At 43.3% G+C, this 25,322-nt stretch overlaps 1 protein-coding gene across 1 annotated transcript; it reads left to right on the top strand.

The window, feature by feature from the left end:
* The first annotated feature begins 11,149 nt into the window (after positions 1 to 11,149).
* LOC137879078 (SLIT and NTRK-like protein 1) lies at positions 11,150 to 15,928 on the top strand. Its single transcript, XM_068719652.1, has one exon. It carries the CDS (start codon positions 12,427 to 12,429, stop codon positions 14,539 to 14,541), a length of 2,115 nt encoding a protein of 704 aa, XP_068575753.1. The 5' UTR covers positions 11,150 to 12,426; the 3' UTR covers positions 14,542 to 15,928.
* The last annotated feature ends 9,394 nt before the right edge of the window (positions 15,929 to 25,322 follow it).

Below are 25,322 nucleotides of genomic sequence, written 5' to 3'. Positions count from 1 at the left end.
ACACGGGGACCCACGCACAGTCATATGCTTCCAGTTTGGTTTTGCATTCATTTTTTACACCACAATCTGTTGAGCTATGTCTACAGGGTCCTATCTTTAAATAATAGATGTATTAGAAAATGGAGCATTTCTACCACTGTAAAAGTCCATGAATAAATCACGATTATGAACGTACACCCGTGTGTGTGTGTGTGTGTGTGTGTGTTTGTGTGCGCGATGGCATGTGGCGCTTGGCCGTGTTCCAGCATCAGAGCTCGGACCGTTCGGGCGGCGTACGGCTCCCCATGAAAGAGGCCCGTTTACGAGCTCTTCATGTTGTCGTCACACACTGCTCCTCTGCGCCGCGATTGATCTTCCCCCATCCATCATCCATTACGCTTAAGTCCGCTGCGCTTACTTTTCAAAATGAAATCTTTTACAAATGACTGATTAGCGCGGTCGGACTGAACGGCTAACAGAAGAATGGAGCACTGGAATCAATGTAATTGGATTACTCCAACTGAGCCCCAGTGTCATTACTTCATTTTATAGATTTGTACAGCATGAGTGAAATGGGCAAATTATTGCAATATATGCTAGTTTTTTTCTTCTTTTTTTTTCTGTAATTCCGACATCATCTATATTTAAAGATTTCTTATAAAATCACTGTTTCACATTCACTCTAATTATTTAATAATTTTCTCTAGAAACATGATTCTGTGAATCTGAACTGTGATCACACATTATAGCTCCATGGGTGCTTATCAAACGTATACATTTGGTGACACATTTGCATACATAATATTATAACACTTTTAAAAAAAATATTCCACAGTAAAAGCACTCCTGTTACCAGCTTCTACTGTTGCTTTGGTGCGTCTTTCTCCATTTAAATTAATTAGCTGCTACCTGACAATTACAGCGTCAACACCATTGATTCCAGGTGCGCCATCCATCTTCATTCCGGTGGCCGTATGTGCAGCCTACCGACAAGGGGTCAAGGGTGAAATGCCATTTCGGTTGACATTTCGCCGACCGCTGTGATGATTTATGTCTTCGGCGGTCTACAGGTCTTTATTGGGAGACAGTGAAGACAGACGAGTGGGTGGTATAGTGATCTATGACTGCAGAGCACTGGCTAACATGTTCAATACATGTGTTTGGGTGTCCGCTGTTGTGTGTTTGTTTGTCTCTAAATACAAGTTACAATGTAATTCCATCTTGTATGGTCGCGGCAGTACGGGTGGAGCATCTACGTGTGCAAATGAACGATGTTTCAGCAAATTGTGGATGACGCAACATTACGGCTGAAGCAAACTGAAACTTTATCCCAAAAAAAAAAAATCGCAATATGACCAAGTGCAGTGTCCAAATAGCAGGAGGCGCAATATTTGTTCAAGGTGAAATGTGTGTCAAAATACACAAGGGCATCTACAAACATGCCAAATATGGATGTAAAAGTGTTCGTGCGTGTGATGAATGCTACTTAATAGCGCTTCCTGATGTTCACCTAAAGTGACATCAGAGCGGCGACACTGCGCAGAGTTCTGTAGTTGCAGACGGCACTATATAGATGCGATGGGACGCTCTTGCACTGCCCACATTAGGTCATCGCAGGGTGACACACCAACAAAGACGCCTGCAGTGCGACTGTCTCGCGCACCACAACGAACATAAGGCAACGCTGTGCAATCGCAACAGCAGAGGAGACGGCGGAGCGAAAGAGGCAACAAAGAGGCCGAGAGCAACAACAAAAAACAGGAGGATTGTCCCGGCGTGGTATTCAAGTGCAGCGTGTGAAGTGTGCCGTTATTTATCACCTTTTAAAAATGTCGGCTTGTGCTTCCCGCTGATTGACAGCCCACCTGTACCAATGATCAAACACAAAGTCAATACATTGACAGGTGTCAAACCCGGCTTTAGTCTGCCTCCCCCTCTCTCCATTTGCCCTCATCCTCTTTTCTTACTTTTTTTTTATTTCAGCAATCCTTCAGCACCAGACCTCCAATGCCCCCGGGTATTAATTATTTGTATTGCCTGCGCTCTGATCTAGGGTCTCCTGTTAGGATTTGCATGGATGGTGCAAGGCAGGCATGTCTAATCCTTCGCCACAGAGAATTCAGCATCTTTAAATAATAAGGAACATGAAGAAAAGTTATTGAAAAAAAAACAAGTTCAGTGGGGTATTAAGGCGTTTCAGATTTTCTCCAAGTGGTTGAAGATGAAGAACTCTGCGGCAGTAAAAGAAGACGATGATTCAGATCAGATTTTTGGGGCTTTTTACACTATATCAAACTTTCGGGTTTGGCGGGGGATCACTCAGAGGGAACAAAAGGATTTACTAATGAACTTATATTATTCACTCACTCAGGGACACTCTGAGGCTATAAAGTAAGGCAAGAAGACCCGCCTAGAGATGCCTCAATTAGACACTGATTTTAAATGAAATTACCATTACTGAAATCCCAGGGTCACCGTGGCTTTTGGCCAAGGGATTTTAAGACCCACTTTATCTGTGAATCTTTGAGTTCTGTCGTTTGAAGCTTAGTAGCTGGCACTGAGGATTCAGAGGGTAGTTGTAATTAAATGCTGCCAGACTTGTGACAACTGTAACCAAGATTAAATGTGCTGAGGCAAAGTGACCTGAATTGGAATACAGAGGAATTTAAGGATTCATTCTCTGACCGCTTTGCCCTTTTTGCAAGGGAACTACAATATCAACCAGCGGCGTGTAATAAATTCATGAATCAATAATCGTCTGGATTTCTGCCTGTGTCTGAGCTCTCCTGCCGTGCTTTGCTATCTGTAGCTGAGGGACCATGTACAGCATTGGGGGAGGGCCGGTCGAGTGGATGCACAACACGACGGAAGACCGTCCATGAGTTGTAAATCCCAGATTGTGCTACAAGGTCTCGAGAGAAGGAATCTATGTTTACTTCCACTGCTTTACTGTTGTAGCTCACTTTGGATTCATGACTGCGTCAACTTGTTTTAGACTCAGCAAGCATTGCATGTTTACATCGTTAAACTTGTGAAGGATTTCTACAGACTGCGCTGTCATTTCAGGAGAGGATTTTAGCACCATGTACAGGATCCTCTTGTACTGGAATGTTGTAGCGATGTGCCTTTGCTCGCCTGGAATCAAACCCCAGCAGGCCCCACTCAATATATTCTGCCCCACTCTTAAGACTGCCTCAATTAGGAAGTACTACAGCGACTCCCCAGGCATCGCCGTTAATGAGAGAGTTCTCTTAATCTTAGCTTTAGTCTTACTTGCCTGCTTAAATAGAGGGTAGAAACAACAAAGAGAGTGGTATTTCTCAATTATATTCTTTCGATAATTCAAAGGAGGTTTTGTCTCAGTAGTTGAACCTGTCTGGCTAGGGATCAAATCCCATGTGAACGTCCTCACTGCTATCAGTCTTTCTGATTCTCGCAACAACACACAACTACAAATTACAATCACTATGGAGCACAGAGTTGCATTCAGTATCTCTGTATGTATGGCGGTAATCTAGTATTCCGCAGCATGTGGCAGAGTATATTTTGAGAATAACCTTTCCACTCGATTATTCAGACATATTCATTTATTCTGCCAATTATTGTGATGCCGCCACAGGTGCTGTCTGGAATGTCAATATTGCGCTCTTACCTTATAGCTTCCCTTTAACCTGATTCATTAATTATCTATATCACCGAGGAGACTGCAGCCTCCCAAGGACAGGATTACGCGGAATGTCGGAACACGTTTTGGTGTTGCCGACTGCTCAAAGCGCGTACCACCGGTGACGGAGACCGGACGTATGCAGGCATTCTTTAAAGAAAGAAATCTATGTTTTGTTCTCGGGGTTGTTTTGTTCACTCGGTTGTCGCAGCAGTTCTCCTCCTGTGTTTCTAAGATTGCGTAATTTGCTGCTGTATCGACCTCCCCTTTTTGAAACCTCAGTTTGCTGGTAGTTTCTTTTTATTTGATCATTTTGACTTTCTTTGTGAGAAACCCACTGTGGAAGCCCTTTGTTATCTGTATCTTTTCTTTTCTTACGCATGCTATTCCGGCATTCTTTTTTATGTATTATTCGCCACTGCATTCATTGCTCATTCATGTGAAATTTAACCAAGAGTAAAACATTGTTTCTCAGAGTGCTTCTGTCTCATCTCTGCCACCGCTTCGATAAAGAGAAGAAAAAGAATCATCTAGCTATGAAAATCATAATAGTCGTATAAAGGCAGTAAAACATCAATCTATTTGAATCGGAATCAAATGATACGAGACACAACAGCCAAGCATGAACATTTAGCTCTGGAGCTTTCTAACATTGTAAGCGGATAAATAAATAATCTACAGTTTAAATCAAATAGCAGGTGTATAGAACAGCCCCTCAGCTGCCTAACTAGCTGTGCCACACAGTTCACATGAAACCTGAAAGACTGGCCACAACACAGCATGCCTGCATTAGTATTGGTAGACTGAGTGCACAATGAAATGAGGATTAAAAACCTTGGAAATAAGCCCAGAAAGCATTCAAACAGAGGACAACCAACCTGTCATAATAGATGACCGAGAGGAAACGCCTTCAGAGGAAAGTAGCTCATTTCGCAAGATCGTTAAAACTTAAAGAGATTCAACATTTGATGTCAGATACCTGGAGGCCAAGTAAACACGGTGAGCTCTGATTGAGATTCACCACGTATAGTAATGTCTCATGTGTGGCGTAGTTCAGGATATAAAAGTCACAATGGAAATCCCTGCATGCTGCAGCAATGTACTTTTTGCCATCACAGCGCAAAAATCAAACGTTACATTAGATACAAATCAGTGTGCAGGAACAAAGCACACAGTCCTCGTTTGAATATCATACATGAAAGAAATGTGCTATGTGTTTGTATGATAATCTTCCATCTAAACAGATCTGCTGGAAAAAAAAACAACGTTTTTAAAGGTCGTCTAATCTTCTCTTAATGGAATAGTGACAAGATGAAACAATTCAATCTTCCAAAAATCATTTCCTCTTGGGAACGCAGCAACAGTGCCGCAGTAACTCCCTCTTGCACTAAAGTGGCGTGCAGCTAAAACAAGAAGTGAGACTGCTTGTGACAGATACATGTGTAGCTGTCATTCCTCAGACCCAATGATTGCCGCTCCATTACAGGCTTTAGGCTCTAAACTGGTCACATAAGCGCCAGCGCGAGAGCGGGAGGAAGGGGTCGCTGCACGTGAAACGTCGTGTTCTGAAGAGACCATTAAACTGTCCCGGTGATCCACAGCGTGTGCATACATAGGTTGGTATTATACATATCGTAAAAAAGAAATAAAATCCTGGGTGACGTGTGCAGGGGCCCGAGCAGCACTCGAGCCTTTTATTGCAAGTTGCTATTTATGTTCAACGCGACTTGTTTAGAGCTTATTGATTTTGCAGAATGATGATGTTGTTTGACGAAAACAGAGGTTTAATTAAATATTCATTCACCAAAGATCCACTTCGGCCTGCTGCATATATTGCTGATAGTTATACATGAGAGCGGACGAAGAAATAATCGCCATTATATATCATTAGACATCTATTTAAAAGTTTAACTTTGGTTTATTTATACGTTGGCTTCTTCCATCAAGATATAAATCTTTTTTATTATCTTAGAAGTAAACTTTTCCTGATTCCTCTTAAAATCTTTGGGTGATTCAGCGCACATACAATACCTGACAGTTTCATATTATTTTGATAAAAAAAAAAAAAGAGCTTTAGGCTGATAAAGCAGGTGAATTTAAAGTACTGTAGCTTTGAAACGTCCCTTACCAGAGTCCAAACCTCGACAAAACCACAAACCACTACCTCAAATTTCAAAGACAGGATTATCCTTCCTTTCCAGTGTGGCCAGAAAAATGATAGCTACCGTCATCTATCAAAATCATCTGTGAAATATGGAAGAATGCGACTGTACATCGCCATCATCAGGAAAAAAAGAAGAAAAAAGCTACTGTGAGAGTATAGCAAAGTATATTTATGCCTCAAAAGCCTGATTGAAGAGCTCTGATCACCAACCAGGGGCACAGATCTGCCAACCCTCTCAACACAAGGGCTCTCATCTTTGAGGGAAGAAAAAGCATGGTGTGGACAGATTTGTCATGAAATGTCACAGGACATATATATTCCTCTAAACTACATCTGCAAACAATCACTCTCAAAAGAAAAGAAATACAGTCGTGCTACAAGCCCCCCCCCCCCCCCCCCCGAGCTGATGCTTTCATAATTCATACATCAAAAGTTAGACATTTATGTCATACGCATTTCTTCGGAGGACACCCGACTCTGACACGGAGGCTGTCAGGCCGATCCGACCCCTCAGAAGGAAAACAAATAGGATGTTGGACAGGATCTCGTCAGGGGTCACACAGGTCGCCTCTCCCAAGCTGTGAGCGAGGGGAGAAGAAGTTCTTCTAACAGCTCAGATTTGACTTTAGGGCCACAGCTGATAGATGTTGGAGGGGATCTCATTAACGACATGCAATTAAGGTCTCAAGCCATGTGAGCTTTAATGAAGACATGATGTACATACCAAAGCATTTTACATATCTCCTATTGGAATACTTGACATTCCTTGAACAGAAGATGTGCATGCAAAAAGTCTCTCAAAGAAAAGTATATTTTTATGCCCATACTTTCGTCCAACCACAACACATGCTGAGGGACGACAAACTCATCTACGGTTGCTTGCGATACATTGGATAATCTCCCATGAGGAAATATTGATATTAATGCATAACACACCAAACTTTACATCAAGTCTGGTCGTCTGAGTGAACACCATAATCCCAGCCCCGAGCGATATGTCACTCATAAGCAATCGGTCGTATATGCAGGTGATCCCTTTCTTATTAAGCTGCTTCCATAATAAGATTAGCAACAATATTCAACTTCCTGCCACTTGTATATTGCAGATTTGAGTTCAAATGAGTCCTGATATATTAGGCAGTGATAAAGGAGCGTGTGAGGAGTATAAAACTCTTCCTGTAATTACTGAAAAGATTTGAACGCATCATGAACTTTTGTAATGCCAGCAGCCTTCCAGTCCCTAAACCCCACATCTGTACAAGTGTATTTCAAAGTCAGGATTAGGTGCTCAGAGTGCATATTGGCTGATTGATGCATACGTCTTCAACTGTTAAATCGTCTTCCGTCTTAGCTTGCAAAGTAAAAAAGAAAACGTACAAAAATGCATTATTAAGATAAAGTGTGGAATCCTTTCCTTAACCATATTAAAGAAAAAAATCCAATTGCCTGCTGATCCGTTAAAAGGGAAGAAGTCAGAATTAGCCATGCTCGTTTAACACAGCTCGCTCTGCCCCGCACATTTCCTTCTTCATATTGCATAGCCTAACATGTTTTATTTACTTTTTTGGAGGATGTGCTTTTTATTTTTAATATTTTCTTAATTCTCACTATTTAATATGTCACTGTATATACAGCATTGTAGTACTTGTTAAAAATCCCAATAGACAAAGTAAAAAAAAGCATTATTAAGTCCTATATTTCTGCAAGAAAAAAAAACATTTTAAATTGCTTTTTGAAGCACTTTCCGTCTCTAGCACACAGCAGCGATACATGTCACGAGGCATCGCTGTAGTGTTTCAAATCTATAATTAAATTGTTCTCCTTTAACCCGAGCGACTAACACTAGTATGTTGTGAGAACAACTCTTTTTTTTTTAGTGAAAATAAAGGTCTGCTTTCCGTCGCTGATTCAGACCACAACTTACAAGTCTGTGTCTCTCAGCCCTGCTTCACCGGATTCTCAGCTGGCTTTCAGCGGGTCAGCTGTGAGTTTTGTTGACGGTAAAGACGGGGAGGAGGGTGGGGGGGGGGGGATTGAGTTTGCGGATGGATGCGTATAGATTTAAAGTCACACATTCTGCTGATTCCCCATACAGCATCGCCGGGTCGATACATCGGGACCGGTGCTGCTGCCTCTGCCAATAGCCGTATTGACTTCCAGTCTCCACTTGACCCATCTTTTTCTGCACATGACACATCTGCAAGGCCTTCGCTGCATAATTAAAACAAAAAGGTGATAAAGGGATTCAACAAAGAGGGTCATTTGAGTGTAGGTCTTTAGAAATAAGGTTTGGTTTTTATGAAGCCTCACAGAAAAACAACCTCTCTCATCGGTGATTTTAAATCACAGCTTATCTTTTAATCATTGATCCCGATTCTCAGCTGGCTTCGATGGTGATTTGGGACCCTGTTCCTCTATGAACAGAATCTACAAATTAAAAAAAGTTTGTCAGGATGTCAGATAACACTGGACATTTTTGGAATAACCCTGCCCTCTTCCAGTTCACCTAATCTACTTGCTGATACAAACATGATTTGCTCCCAATGCATGAATCGCCACAAACAGCCAATGCCTTGTTTTGAATGCTGTCCGCGCACACTGAGCCGAACATGCTGATGTGAAAACAAGCTTCAGATTGCTCCTGACCTTTCTGTAATTACCCGGAGAGTATTTCAGTCTCTCAAAACCTCCTGCCTTTGAAGCCCTGGGAGAGAGCGCTTCTCTCTCAAAAAAAAAATGAGCATGCACATCTGGAGCTGATGTGGCATGTGTTTTGCTCTCCACCACTCCAAAAAAATAAAACAATAAAAACCTCAGTGGGGAGTGCAGATGCCAAGGGGAGAAAAAAAATAGCTTATTTGCTGTTTGATGAGACGATGTGCTGGGAATCGGCTCAATGGAGAGGTTTGGATTTAGCAGCAAGGTTTGTTGTTTCTATCCTGGTTGCAAAGCCAGGTCATGTGCTCAGTGAACGTCTTAATCATTTTGAGAAAGAAGGAAAATAAGCCTTTAAATACATACAGACCCGAGGGAAGGTCGAGCAGATTTTCAGACAAAAAACTAAACAAAAACACGTTGGCTTAGCCTGATAAATCCCAGGATTCTTTGAATACGTCTCACTCAGTGATGGATTAAATAGGTATGCAAAGTGTCCTCAAACGTGACATAGAAATGTGACAAACATGTCACTTGGTGCCACATGGAAATGGTGATTGCCAGTGATGGTTGTTTGCAAATATCCGCCAGATCGGAGTGGGATATTACAAGTAATCTTGCAGCACGACATCGCCGTCTGATTGGATGCCATTGATTGGCTCTAGTGTTGGTTTGCCTCTGTGGCGTCTGCACCACGCAAACAATAACAAGAAGCGTTCGAAAAGCAATCAGTATTAAACTATCTGAATTGTTGCATTCCACGAGGCTGTATCGTTATCTCAAAGACGGAGCACAGCAGCCAGTCTCGCCTGTCAATAACAATATCAGAGTAATCTTATTGAGCCCGGCGATGGACAGAACCATCAGGACACCAACAGCATGTTGGAAAGAAGAGAAGAACAGCATTAAATGCACACCTCAAATCTGAACCGTTTAACCATAGCTTTCACACACACACACACACACACACACACACACACACACACACACACACACATACACATTTTCTTCTTACCTGGAGTTCATTGCCTGCACACATTTGCTGTAAGTAATTGTTTAACGTCTTGGCCACAAACAGCTTCTACAACAATGACGTCCCTCATAATAGAAAATAAATGCGTTACAATTGTTTCCCACTGATTTAGCGTTCATTACACTCCTTTAAAACCGCCAGATTCACGATGGACGGTTCAAATAAAGAGAGAGGGAAATCAATACAGCCGAAACTTATACTTTCTTCCGACTATAGTTCCATCTATATTATACCTTTGTTTGCTCAGCTTAGCTGTCCTTGTCCCTGGCTATTTCTATTTCTGTGTGAGTACATCGAGAGACATTCCTTATATACACACACAAGCATTCTTGGCCAATAAATTCTGATATATTTCTCTTTGTGTGCAACTCAGAACGGATCATGGCTGGGATCATCTAAGACTCAAGTCGAAATTGTTTTATGGTAATTTAAGTGTATCCTTGTTTATGAAGTCAACGATAAATTGCATAGAAAACAGCACAAAACATAAAGACCCCAATATAAACACACAACAGTACAATTACTCAGAATAGCCATTGCAGAATAATATATTATATAACTGGATAATAATTATTTATGCGTTAATGTGTAAGCATCACTTTGATTTTGCAGCTGGTGAAAGTGGAGCTAATTTTGATTTTACATAATGAATTATTATTATTTATCATTTTATATACTGCTGGGCATTTTAATTCTAGGTCAGATTGTGTTGATTATATTGTGTATTAATAATCTGAATCTGAGAGTTAACTAAGCTGCAAAATAAATAAAGTGCAGTAAAAAGTACAACATGTCCCTCTGAACTACTACTCCACAATATTTCAAAAGCAGCATGAAATATAAATGCGCAAGCAAAGCATACGTAGCTCAAAACTGTACCTCAGTACAGCGCCTGGGGAAAAGCACTTTGTTACATTCGGCCACGTATTGTTCTTGTGTCCGTTAGTCGGTATGATACGTCACATGGGGACCATGTACATGTCCAGTTTACCACTATGGAATGACACTCCTCCATATATAGACAACGTGATGTGACAAAAAAGACAGATGCAGGTTCAAAAAAAAAAAGACAAAGAGGTAAAAAAAAAAGTGTACAGACAAGCGAGACAGACGAGCCAACAGGTAGCCAACAGCAAAAACAGCAGACAAGCAGACGGACAGACGGACAGGTGGACAGGCGGACAGGGAGAAATCATAACCAGTCAGTGGACCATAATGGGAATGCTTTACAGCCATATGTAGGTGGTCCTAATGATGTTTTGCTTATTGCAAGCACCGCTGATGCTGTGCTGAAATCTCATGACTGCCCTAGATTGGTCTCTTATTGCACTTGTGTGTCGTTTCCTTTCTGCAAAAAACAAAACAAAAAAAAAAACGATGTCAGAGAGAGAGCATATTTAACTTAGCATCCAATTTTCTGCCCCGCTCTTGATTCCAACTGAGCACTGCAGGAGGAGGAGGAGGAGGAGGAGGAGGAGGAGGAGGAGGGCATAACTACCTCAACTCTCCTATGCTTCAGCTGTTGTAATAGTCTTAAACAATAGTATAATATAAATCAATAGGAGATGAGATTGTGTTCAAATCACTTCCCTTGTAATTGTTTTCTTGCAGTTGTAGATCTATTTTTGCAAAGGACTTTATATTGGCAAAAAAAAAAAAAAAAAACGTCACGCACACATGCGCATATAGGGTGCCACACTGACGCATCGTTTGTTGTATAGTCAACTGTTTTTTGTTGCTGGAGTGAGGCATGCCTGTAGCAGGATTATTGTTTTTACCGCATTCAACAGTGTTCGGGAAGCAAGGGGCGAAAGTCGGGTCTGGAACAGTGGAAGCTCACATATGGAGGGGGATCCGCTAAAGTAATGCCGTTTATCTTTTAAGAACAGGGGGGGAGAGAGAGAGAGAGAGAGAGAGAGAGAGAGAGAGAGAGAGAGATTCAAGGCACTAAACTGAGATATCACGACCCTAATGAGAATTCTCACCAGTGTTTGCGACGATGCCGACTTGGACACTTTCACTATGGAGCAGCGAGCTTTAAGAGTAAAAACACGATTTCACAGTAGCAGTCTGGTTCGTTGACTGAGAAATCTTATTGCGCCTCTGGAAGGGAAATAAACGACACATCGAAAGCTATAAAGTGTGATTCAAACAAACAAACCGAAAATTCTCGCCCCTATATGCGGATTGATTTTTTTTTTTTTTTTTTGCTGCTCTCTCTTCTCAGCATTCCCTCAGTCAGTCGACGGATTTGTGCCATTACAGCTCAGTAGAGGGTGTCAGATTATTCTTAGAGCACCGCACTAGGATGAACACTGTCTCCGCGTTCCTTCTTTTGTGATTCCCAGATCGCCACAAAAAAAAAGAGAGGAGGGGGGGAGAGAAACGAGCGAGGCAAGACGCCGAAGGATGTGAGGGGGGATGCGGGTGTTTTGCAGCGGTGGGATCGCCTCTACAGCTCCAGCGCAGGGTGTGAATTCAGCACCACGGGAAAGGGAACAGCTCCCGACGCCGCAACACGCAGCACGACCGGAGGAGGAAAAGGCACGGATTTATTCATCTTTTTCCAGCCAAGGTCAGTCTTAAAACGAACTGAAACCTGCAACAACAAAAAAAAAAAAAAAAAAAAAAAAAAAAAAAAAAGATGTGCTGGACTCTACTGTCGCTCGCCGTTTTTGATTTTCATCATAAACACGCGGAGGCTCCGAGGATTCAGTCGATGTGAAAGAGACGTTGATGTGGTCATTTTCAAACTGGAAGTCTGGAGACAAGTGCAGGTTAGACGCAGCATGGATCCGTTATAAAAGACCGCCTTATCTCCCCCCTAAATGTCTATATCTCCCCCATTTTTTTCCTTTCTTCTTATTGATGTAGACTGAATTTCGCAGCTCGTATGTCTTGGAACCGGGAATGAATTGTCCACGTTGAAAAATGCTGCTTTGGATTGTTCTGCTGAATGCGGCTCTTTGTGTTGCTAGTGGAAATGTTACAAGGGACGTTTGTAAGGAGAAGATATGCTCGTGCAACGATGTAGAGGGAGATCTGCACATAGACTGCGAAAAAAGGAGCTTCACCACTCTGCAGCATTTGACTGGCCCGAGCTCGCAGTTCTATCACTTGCTGCTGCACGGGAATTCTCTCTCCAGGCTATTCCCCAACGAGTTCGCCAACTTTTACAATGCCGTGAGCCTGCATTTGGAAAACAATGGCTTGCACGACATTGTCCCCGGCGCCTTCCTGGGACTGCAGCTGGTGAAGAGGCTGCACATCAATAACAATAAGATACGATCGTTCAGGAAGAGTACATTTCTGGGGTTAGACGACTTGGAATATCTCCAAGCTGATTTTAATCTATTGAGGGATATTGACCCCGCCGTTTTCAGGGACTTGAATAAACTTGAAGTGTTAATACTTAACGACAACCTCATCAGTGCGCTACATATAAACGTGTTTCAACATGTGCCCATTACGCATCTCGACCTGCGGGGGAACCGAATCAAAACGTTGCCTTATGAGGGGATCCTTGAACAAATACCGGGCATTGCGGAGGTTTTGCTGGAGGACAACCCGTGGGACTGTAACTGCGACCTGGTTTCTCTGAAGGAATGGCTGGAGAACATACCGCATAACGCGCTCATTGGGAGGGTGATATGCGAGGCTCCCACCAGGCTGCAAGGGAGCGACTTGAACGAGACGTCGGAGGCGGATATGTGTCCTTCACAGAGCGGCGGCGTGGACACCAGCCTGGTCGCCCCTCCCACCCAGGAGGAGGCCTCCGAGACCGCGGCCCGTGACCCGCGTCCCACGCCTTACAAGCCCAGCAGAGACACCAGCGGGCCCCCAACGCCTGGCGGCCACGGACCCAAGAGCCGCTCCAAGTCTCGTGAGAACTGGCAGCTGAAGACCAGGCCCACTCCGGTGCTGACCGGTATGAACGGGGACAGAGAGCAGCTGCACAACGTGACGTGCCCCCAGCCGTGCAACTGCAAGCTGGTCGGCTCTAGACAGGGGCTGGGGGTCAACTGCGAGGGCAAAAAGATCGAGAGCTTATCCAACCTCAAACCGAAACCCTTGGCCGCGCACGAATTGAACATGAGAGATAACAACATACACGCAGTGAAGAAGAACCAGCTGCTCGGCTACTCCAGCCTCAACCTGCTGGATCTGGGCGGGAACAACATCAAGATGATTGACAACAGCACTTTCCAAAACCAGAGCGAGCTGAGGTGGCTGTATATGGATAAGAACTATCTGGATACGCTGGTTGCAGAGATGTTTGTGGGCCTTGTGAATCTGGAATACCTCAGTTTGGAATACAACGACATCCAGCTGATAGTGGCGGGTGCATTCAGCCCCATGCCGAACCTGAGGGTTCTGTTCCTCAACAACAACTTGCTGAAATCTTTACCCGTGGATGCTTTCCTTGGGATTTCTCTATCCAAAATTAGTCTGCATAATAATTATTTCCCCTACCTCCCCGTGGTTGGAGTGTTAGACCAGCTCAGTTCAATCATACAGATCGATTTGCACGGGAACCCGTGGGATTGCTCGTGCAACATCGTGCCCTTCAAGCAGTGGACGGAGAAGCTCGGGGCCGATGTGATCGTGAGCGATCTCAAGTGCGAGTCGCCCGAAGAGTTTTGGAAGCGAGATTTCCGCAACGTCCGGAACGACCTCATGTGCCCCAAACTCTACGACAAAGTATCGCCCACCCCGCTGGCCAAAAACAGCACTTTCACCCTGGACTCGGGGACGCGCTCGAACTCTTACTTGGAGCCGAACAGGGTCTCCATTTCAGTGCTCGTCCCCGGGTTGCTGCTGGTGTTCGTCACGTCCGCGTTCACCGTCGTGGGGATGCTTGTGTTTATCTTGCGGAATCGAAAGCGATCAAAGCGGAGGGAGGGGAACTCGTCCGCCTCGGAGATCAATTCCTTACAGACAGTGTGCGACTCGTCTTATTGGCACAGCGGGCCTTATCACGCAGACGGGGGCGCGCACCGGGGCTTCGACTGCAGCACGCACCTCTCCACAACAAACGACGCGTAATGGGACTCGGCCTGTGGTCTAGTACAATAAGCCCGCACCAGACTGGATTACAAACAGTCACACAGACAGACTGACGCACATAAGTGACTGAAACGGCCAGAAATCAAACCGCTTCTGTCCGTCAGAGGCGAACACAGACTTGTTTATGTCTTGTTTTCTCCAGTTGAACCAAGTAAGTCAGTCTGCTGCTGCACAGGCCCCACTCTGTAATATATGTATATGCCAAGCCCCCCTGGCTTAAAACCCCTCCCTCCCAGTTCTGCTATTTGCCGCAATCGGACTACGGATCTGTATGAGACAAAAAAGAGGGAGAAAAAAGGAGCGAGGGAGAGGGCGTGTGCGTGTGAGTGTGTGTGTGTGTGTGTGAGAGAGAGAGAAAGAAAGAGAGGTAGAGAGACCGAGGACCCAGGGAATGGTGCACGAACGCATGAATGTAAATGTAAATACTCGGACCGATGTATCATAATCTGCATGATGATATTTCGCATGGTTTCAACACACACGACGGCGAGGAACCATAACCACCATAACCAACAAAGAAGCAAACTCGACCCTTTCATGTTATATCAATATGACGACAATATATAGATATTAAGAATTATATATGACTATTACAAAGTGCCATTTCTCTATTTTTTGTGAACCTGCAGTTAGGATTTGTATTTGTTGTTTTAAACTTGTTTGGAGAAAAGAGAAGAAGAAAAAAAAAATCAATAAGGGATAATGATGACTATCGTAAAGGAGTGATGGAAGTGAAGCTGTCAGTGCATGTTATTTTCTGTTTGTTATCATTTGATTGTCGATAAATATTGGGGTTATTTATACCGTACTAGATGGTGCAGATTAAATCCATGTCTGCGCAGTCATCATCTCCTTTATGAATGTAAACTGTGTTATTTTATGGTGTGCCAATTGTTGACTTTCAGATATTCAGACATGCAGATGAGCATGACCAATTAACGTCACTCAGATGCTTATGCTGCAGAGTTAATGTAGCTAAAATAACAGTTCTGTGGTTTTGTGTGTCAATGAATATAGCCTGCTTTGGGTGAGAGGAAGACAAAAAAAACAACAACAACAACAGTCATTTAAATGGGGGGTTTCTACCATCATATTTTTTCAACAACTGAGCAAAGAAGTGTTTTCAATTGAGCTATGTAGGTATAATTCGATCTATGTAAACAGCGCAGGTAGACTGATATAGAATAGAATGCTTTTTTTAATGTCAGAAAAAGAAGTATTCCTCCACATGAGAAGCTTACGGCTATGATTCACCTTCATCCTATTGTGAGCTTTTGTAAAGCCATCTAATCTTGTCCAAATAAGAGAACTGAAACTCACTGTATTTACTACAACATGTGCTTGAAACTGGCTGTTTTGGGACGGGGACGGGGGACGGGGACGGGGACAGGGACGGGGGTCCTTGCTTTCTAACAAACTGGGGTCATGCTATGAAGAGAACTCAGCAGAGGCCCGGTCCATAGAGACACAGGAGGGGGGTCTTCTTCACTGAGGGGATTCAGAAAAAGAAAGAAAAAAGGCACACACACACACACACACACACACACACACACACACACACACACACACACACACACACACACACACACAGAAGGAATTTAATAATGTAAGATGCCTTTTTCAATTCAGCATTTTGAACTTGAGATAGTGTTCTCCGGGGTCGCATGGTCTTTGTGGGCTCATGAAAACAATGCCATGACTGAATACCTGTTTTGCAGAGCTCAGCTGTCAGGTCTGCTGCTTAGCCTATACTGCTTAAACTGAGCGTGGATTTGGAAGAGAACAACAACAAAAAACTAAAACTAATTAAACCATTGGGGCTCCAATATTCAACAAATTCTCAATTCTTTAACTTCTCTGCAGTTTCTAACAGATGCAAGGAATGTGCACATTTTTTTTCCTCTCATTTATTTGTAATTATAATGTACTATTCCAGTGCTGGCGACATCTTTTGACTTTGCCAATTGATTTTCTCTAAGATGCCTAATTTAGACAAGATTTCAGCAGAATTTGGCAACAATCCTAAAATGCCATGACCATGATGAGAGTGTACAGAGTTGATGTGAGATGGGCTTACACCCCCTAACTCCCCCTGACCCTCCCCCTCTCCTCCCCCAGCTAGTAGGCCTGCAGTATACAGACTCGCGCTGTCCATGGTGCTGAATCACTTCCCCTGCTTTCTTTGTCTGCCTGCCCCGCACGTGTGTGTTTGTGTGAGGACAAATGAAAAGAGAGAGCGAGAGCAATTGCGTGACAATTTGCATGTATGTGTATGTGCCCTTAACCCCCCCCCCCCGCTGTCACCCTCCCCTCTTCCCATTACCACCATGTAACCATGCGCAGCTTGACTTTGGGGACTAACATCTCAGCAGAAAAATCATCATCATCATCATCATCGCCTCCCTGCATTTGGGTCCAGTCACCTTGCTTCCCCCCTCAACTCCCTGATCCCCTGCTTCCCTGTCCAATCACAACGGGTGGTGGTGGCGGTGGCGGGGGTTTGGGGTAAACTATGTGTCTCTTTTGTGGTGTATTACTGTGCCACAGCCCACTGATGATTTGTCATAATTTTCAAACGCTGTGTTTCAAAGTTACATTTATATGCTTTGCAATATTTGACCTGCTTCTATTTTGTTAAATAAAGTGTGGTTGAGGTTGAGTAAAACAACAATGTTTGCCTTTAGAAATTTTCATTGGATTTGACTGAGTTGGCGTAATGAGACATGTGACAAGGTTGATTTATCATCTGTTCATATAATTAGTTCAAGCACACTGCCATATGTCTTTCTTTTAATGTGGAAAACATTTCAAAATAAGGTCACATTTATGTTCTCTCGTTACTGTGCGCTATAGCGGCGTTTCTTTTTGACATTGTATTTCATCATCACATCTTCATATCCTATTATTTGTAGACTTGTCTACCGGGATTCTTGGATGATAGTTTTTTTGGGACCCTGGAGAGAAAACAACACATTTAGACTGAAGTGCTGGCTTCATAAAAGGCCCGACACTACAACATGAATGTGGATTTATTATTTCCTTTTTGGGGGATGTAAACCCCAAATCCAAGATGGCGGGCGTCTGAGGATCCAAAATATTTCACAATAATTCCAACCAGTTTATAAAAAGGTAAACATCTTTGTTAATATTTGAATGAGCAGAACATTAATGCATTGTCACACTGCTCTGGGTTTAATACTACTGCTGTTTACATTTAATGGAAAAAACAACAAATGCCATAAGTTGTGCAGCAGAGTGGTAACTTTCCATTATATCAGATAATAGATCTTCAAAGCATTACATTTCCTGTTAGAATCCATTAGAGATGGGTTTCTGTCAGGCGCTCCTGTGCTGTAGTTCCGCGTGACTCTGTGTCTAACAGTAGGACCCATTCATTAATGCGACGGATAATAGCTGTTGGAATCACAGCGGAGAGGAGTAGCCTCTTTTGCACGCTGGGCACACAGCATTCCAACACTGCTGTGGCCCAGCAGGCCTGCCGTAGTTTGTGCGATAGTGCCCCAGAGGAGCTGGCAGTTGATGCAACACTTCCAGCAGGGATAACATCATCTGCACACGTCGTACACTCAGCTTCGGAGTAAGTCTCGATGCTCCTGCTTTGGTTTAATCCAGAGGGTTTGGGAAATAGTTGGTGTTCTGTATTTGTTCTTATCTTGCTTCAGGGTTACCTCTCTGCAAAAACAAAAAGCTGTGGCTGGTTTGTTAGTCATCAGTTGGGATTACCATTACAACTCGAACACCCACTACTAACCTTATGTCTTGTTGTTGTGCTACCTCAGGCACATCTACATTCTTTTTTTTTGTTTTGTTTCAGTTTTGCAATCATTAGTGTTTTTGTTTCATTTTGTTACACTTCACAATGTTGACCGTGCGTTTCAAACCGTTTAAAACAGCGACCATAGTCTGGGAGAAAACACTTTTCCCTCTGAATGTAATTTAGAGGGAAAATTAGCCATATGGGAACGCACTTTTATAGGAGCAAGGTTGGGCCCCAATATCCTACGTTGAGCTAGCATCGGAAACAAATAACATTGCAAATGACACAATCTGTCATTCAGCGTGTTCATATCTTGCCTTTGATGCCACAGACTCAGTACAGTTAAGAGCTTCAAATGGATGGTGCATGGTGATGGGAAAATCAATCCGAAACACCAGCCTTTCCCTTTAATTAGCGCTAAAGCGTCAGTGGCTAGCTTTTATCGGACTCCCTCGGGTCAGATTCAGTGTCTGCTCATGTTTAGGTTTTGTAAAAATCCCTAAAAGCTTTTCAGCATGGGCATTAGCCTTTGATGTTAGCTTTGATGAAAGTCCCATGTGTTGCACTGAAGAGTTGCCAGTAGTCCTGCACTTGCAAACTCTACAGCCACTGCAACCCTTGCAGCTGGTTCTACCCCAAGGGTGTGTGTAGTAGTGATTATCAGGCCCCATCTCCAAGGATCTCTTGGTGTTTCTCCTAGATGTTATTATTAGCCCATCCTATGCAAAGCACTTGGCCTACACGTCTCAGTGGTTGGGTTTTATAAGTGGTTATGTTCTTAACCGTTATGTTATGTTCTTACTGTATGGAATACCCTCCGTTCTTTAATGCTTTAAGACTTGGAATCAGCGCCACTGACTGAGTTTGGTAGAAGCTTGAATGCGCTGGAGTGTTTTACATGACAGGAAACACAGCAGGCATTAGCTTGTAATCATGAGGCTACCTTTTAATATGCATATCTTAAAACACGCCTGCAGTGTAATTACATCCACAAAGGGAAATCTTTAAGGGTTCAGAATGTGTTTGTGCTGGTTGGAGTTTTTCCTGTTGTGCCTTTTCAATACAATCACTGTAAGTCATACTGAGAGTGGCCAATCTGTCTTATCATGGTATATTTGGCTTCATGACAACTAAACAAAGGCTGGAGTAGGATGGAGGTTTAGAGCACAGCCTGGCTTGCAACAAAGACGCAATCCATGAAATAAGTCGAGTCAAAGTAGCGTACTTTTGAAGCAGCTCTAGGAGTTAAAACGCTGGCAGGTAAGTCAATCAAAACACAAGGAGTTCAAATATGTCATACCTTACTCATATTCCCATGTCTGCCAGACAGACTACAGAGCAATCATCCAGAGTAATTAAAAGGATCTCAACTCAAAATTGACCTGGATCGGGTGTCAACCCACAGCCCCCTGGCCCACGTCAAAGCACCAAGCGAGGCCTTTAATCAAGATGAGTGAATGGCCTACCGAGCGTTTCCTGCAGGTCTCGGTAATCCTCTTCTCCCAGCCCCCACTTATCGATTACCTCATTGATTTCATTTAGCGGCCACGCGGGTTCCCCATCCCTCACTGGCATTTCGGGCTTTATGTGGCTCCACTTGATCTGATTACACCTGCTCAAAGGAGAGCTACAGCCGCCGCGATACCAAATGGAGTTTGTTTGGGGTCATAAAGTGAGGATGTGGAGATTTGTGAAGAAAGCTGCACCGGACTATCTAACGGACTCTGAACTTTAATAAGCGACACACTGCGCGTATAAGTGGGTGGATGAATGGTCGCGCACATACTCTACAGCTTGACACCAATACTGAAACCAAGGAAACCTGGCTGCTTTGAGAACAGCTTGTAACTGGGCCAAGGGGCACTCAGTAAGAGGACCTCCAGACACGTAACTAGCTGCTCTTTATACATTAGTACATTTCTACATCCAGGGCTCTCTTCGTGAAGGATAAGTGTCATTAAGGTGCTTGATGGTATACAATGATGCTCTTAACTGTCAATTTGTGGATTGGAGAGCTTGAGCACTGATGCTTCCTCCAGACACTCGTTTCTCTTGGACGTCATTTCTAAGTCGCGGGATACGCAAACTCTAGTAACCGAGACACTCAAGGAAGTTCTGTCTGGCTTGCTGCTCTTCTAATCCTCACATGAGAACACATGTTGACAGAAAACCTAGTGCACACAACCTGCTGATTTAGATCATGGCAAAGCCATCCCTGGATGCAATGCATTAAGGTTCTAGAGATAAACCCCCCCCCCAAAAAAATTCAATATTATTTAGGTTTTGTTGCCTGGGAATTTGGAGTTTTCTCAGCTTTTCCTTATTTACAGAGCAACGTTGTCATATTTTATACAAAAACAATGTGGTCAGTTTCATTGGAGGGATGAGTCTCATTCTTTGCAATGGGCGTGTGCACATAACCGTTTCCTGTCAGAGCTAATTCAAAGTGTCATGAATTGCAAAGTAGCGCAATTCCACTTGACAGACATGGCGGATCCTTTGGTACCAAAGCAGTGTCATTTCAAGGACACTGCTTTGCCTTTGTTTCAATGAGTCATTTGTTTTCCAAAAGGAGCATAATGAAGTGCCTTGGAATAACCTTTCAGACATGGTAATTACAGTGAGCCTGATTAATCTTACCAGACAACAAGATACCACACACTTCACTTTTCCTTTCCTTCAGATTTGCATGCTCGGTGGCTTCAGCTCCTTGGAGCTTTGAACTCCACTTTAAAGAAATATCAACCCGAAGCGGAGCGAAAAGATGAAATAAGAAGCACATTTGCGTCGCCACATGCTGAGCCGGGAGAGCTTCACAAGCGTTGAGCAGGCTTTGATATGTTTATGCTAAGTGTCAGCACTGTGTGACATATGTTGACTGGTGTCCATATGTGCACAGCATCATGGGCTTAATGCCTGGTCTACAGGAGACCCTCACACACAAGTTGTTAAAGTCCCAGTGAAACAGAAGTGAGCGTCTTTAGCTTGTGTACCGTGACGCATTCCCCAGTGAAACGGGAATATTTGAGCGGTGTACAGTTACAAGAGGGACTTTTATCAAATTCTTCGCATTTGATTTGGACCGCTAAAAAGTGGGCGGGACAGAGGACTGTGGCTCCACAGAGCTCCCCCCCCCCCCCCAAGTCCAACTGTGCGACCGAACAGGTGATTCAATTAGATATTCATCGCAAATCATTTTCAGCCACGACATGACGGCTACATGTACATGTTTATGCTCAGTGAACATAAACAGGACTTTTTCTGCATGAAAAGCTGAATGTGCAAAGTTGCTATGGAAAAAGAAGTCATCCTTCTTGTATTTATTTTTTTCTTCTTACTACATTGTTTGCCCTCCCTCACAATCACAGCGGGCCATTTAGACGGGTATGTTTTGATTTTTCACTCTTTGGCGACAAATCGATAGGCTCTTGAAGACGGGATGGACTTCCTTCACACCTACTCTATTTAGCCTGACAGTTTGTGGCAGCCCCGCAACAAACATATCATCAGCCCCATCATCACCTTCAACGACAAAAGTCCACGAAAAGAGAGAGAGAGAGGGGAAAAAAAACAACCACTGACATTGCAAAGCTTTCCTCTTTGTTACAGGTAGCTATTTGTTGGTTTCTCTGCGTGCGTTTGTGACAAAAATGTGTGACAAGACTTTGCTTCCTCTGGTTGCTGCCACTGCTCTCCAAGAAAAGTTCTGCATTCCCATCTTATTGCCTGAAGGACTTTTCTTTTTCTTTTTTTAAACAAGAGCATCTTCTTTCTCTTTCTCTCTCGTCTTTTTTATATTTAGTTTTAGAGAGACTGTTGAGTTGTTGCTTGGCACCTCAGGCTATGAAGCGCCGGTATTGTGCTCATGTATGGGAGATAAGGGAATAAAGCTTTGTTGCAGCCCACCATGTGACGAGAAACTGAGCAAGAGTTTTCAGAGAATGTTAATCTATTGTTTGGTGCGGTGGAGTTTATTTCATGGCTATTTCTGGCTGCCAGCTGCTTTTTCGACCCTTTTGGCTGTTGAATAACATTTAACAGATTTCTTTTTACTTTTTTAAATGTTCCTCACCAGAATTAATAGTCATGGTACAAATGTTACTCTCGACATCAAACCCCCTGGTGCACAAACCCACACATAAAAGACAAACGTATAAAACATCTCTCTCACTCTCACTCTCTCACACACACACACACACACACACACACACACACACACACACACACACACACACACACACACACACACACACACACACACACAAATACCCAAATACAAATGCATGCTGGATAAATGTTGTCCTTAATAACCTGGCGTACTACAACCGCTCAGCAAATGCCAGCTGGGTCAACAGATGCCCTTGGCATTCCAGCCCGCTCTTGCACAAAGAACACTGGAGCTGCCGCCTCATCTACGAGCACAACAAACATGCACACGAGCACACGTGAGACCACATGCCGGCACGTTGGTGAGCACTATAGTGCAGCAGGCTACAAGCAGATTATGAGGTTGTTGGTTTTTTTTAATCTTGCTTTGTGTTTCGTGCAACAAGCGAAGAGGTGGCAGGTCAAAATTAGTGGATTTTGGAATGTGGCTCTGCTGTGGATAAAGCTCCTGATTTAAAAGGGAGCAAAAAAAAAAAAAAAAAAGGAATATGAAACCAATGCTGTAATTGCAAAATCTAACATGGGAACAGTGGAGGGATATTACTGTTTACAGGCAAAAGTCACTAAGCTATCAAAAGGTACACTTAACAGAATCAGAGATTATAATAACCCATTTTTAGCACGATTTGTGAAACTATAAAATTGAAACATCAAAACATTATCTTTACATTTTTTTTTCTGTATTTGTTGTTGTGGATGGAGATTGGTTTCTCCATCTGTATGACGATCAGACAAAAACACTTTGTCCCTGTTCTCCCTCTCAACCTCTCCCTTGTTTTGAGTCATTCTTAGTTTTGGAAGCTCTCCAAAAAGATAGCTACAAGGCAGAAGTGGTAAAACAACTCTACTATGGGATGAGACGCCACTTCTGACTCATATCATCAGAAGCCAGCAGTGGGAAGGAAACCGCATATAAAGGCTGGTGACTATGAGAGAGCCAATTTTTAATGTTTGATGTTGCTTCCCACCCTCTGGTCAGCTTCTTCTTCTTCTTTTTTTTAGGTGTTTGCAAGGTGGCATGGGTAGCGGTGCGCCAAATGTGGTGCTGAAAAAGCTCCGTTTGGAGGGAGAGTGGGAGGCTCTTTTGATGTAGGGCATGGCTATATTTTCAATGAACCTGCATTAATTAAAAAGGGCAAGGTATGGAGAAGAAATCAGACACAGCAACTTTAAAAAAAGATTCTTCTCCTATAAAAAAAATGATCGGCTTATTACTCTTAAAGACTATATTTTCCCTTTAATATCATGATTCTGAAAACAAACTGCGGTATCGTACGCCCACGTTAGTCTGGTCCCCATTTACACTGTTGATAAAGTTCTGTCATGTCTGACAGGAGCTGTGGTTAGCGGTCTGCCGAGCTGAGCCAGCCAGTGATTGTGTTTAACAAACACGAGCGCAATAGGAGAAGGCCTGTGGGAATGGCTGTCTCCAGCTCTGAGTGAGGCACAGGAAGGCCTGGAGGGGTGGCGGCGGTGAGTTGATTGCATTCATTGATGGAGGCAGGGGAATGGGGAGAATGATCGAGAGAGAGAGAGCAAGGTTAAAACAAACCAATCTACAAGTGATTTTCAAAGCACTCGTACTGTATATCATTCCGGCGTTGCCCCTATATTTTTATTCCAACACTGCAGTGTCGGGAAGTGGGAAGCAATATCATATAGGAGGCAGAGGGAGCGTCTGCTAGGCTCCGGGAGTCGGAATTCATCTAAGACTGAATTAAGTGCATCTAAACGTATAGAATCAAAGCACATTCGATAGCCTAAAGAAAGTGTATTTGTTTCTGGCTCCCAAACCTTTCAACCCCATTTACATTAAAACGTGAACTGTACCTGGGTGTGTTATCTCCATAGTTTGAAACTCAGGTTAATACACATTGAAAAGCTTTTAACTGCATCTTGTGGTCGTCATCACAGTGAGTTCTTGTTTTATTTAAATTGTGACAGCTATTGATTTGCAGTGGCAGAACACCAAAGTGAAATAGAGAAGCTAACAGGGAAACAGGATCAATCAAGGAAAGCATTACCATTTCTCAATATATGTCCATCGCCAACTTAATTTAGTTAAGATAAATAACACTTGTTGAGACTCTAAACTCTAAAATGAATTAATTTAGACAACAAAAAGGACACATCTGGTGATTGGAGCATACAGTATAGGAAAAGCCAATTGTTTTTAAAGTCGCAAATGCTACAACCTTGGAGAGAAGTCTTGAAAATGGAGAAAAAAAAAAAAGAAAAAAAAAAATCAGTGAGGGGCAGCACTTCAGGGCTGACTCACTGAGGACGCTCGCCACAATATTCCCCGAGATGGAGAGCAGGTTGGGTGCTGATTACCGTGGAGCATATCTTCTGCTCCATGTCCTCTCCCCAGAGAAAGAAAATAAAAAAGAGCGCGAGCGAGAGAGAGAGAGAGAGAGAGAGAGAGAGAGAGAGAGAGAGAGAGAGAGAGAGAGAGAGAGAGAGAGAGAGAGAGAGAGAGAGAGAGAGAGACACAATCTATAACCTGTCCCTGTCTCTCCCTTGATGGCTGGATGATGGATGACTGCATCTTCTCTAACAATACTAAAAACACTCCCTGTGTGGGAGGCCTTTTGCACGGGGGCAAGGTAAGAACTCTGTGTGTGTCCGTGTGAGCAATAGCCGTCTCAATCTATAACACTTTAACTGACAGCTGACATTGTGCCCTTACATGTATGATGCGGCCCCTTCTATTTAAAAATGCATCAGAAATCCAAAGGAACTGTGTTCTTTTTTCTCTCGACAGTTTTCCCTCGTTTCACCCAGAGTGTTGTAGCCGCTCTATACACCCCAAAAC

This window comes from Cebidichthys violaceus, unplaced genomic scaffold (assembly GCF_023349555.1).
Source record: "Cebidichthys violaceus isolate CVI_PGR_0920_01 unplaced genomic scaffold, fCebVio1.0.p SCAF_24, whole genome shotgun sequence".
NCBI lineage: Eukaryota > Metazoa > Chordata > Actinopteri > Perciformes > Stichaeidae > Cebidichthys > Cebidichthys violaceus.
The sequence above is the reverse complement of the archived record's forward strand: the minus strand, read 5'-3'. Positions and strand labels throughout refer to the sequence as shown.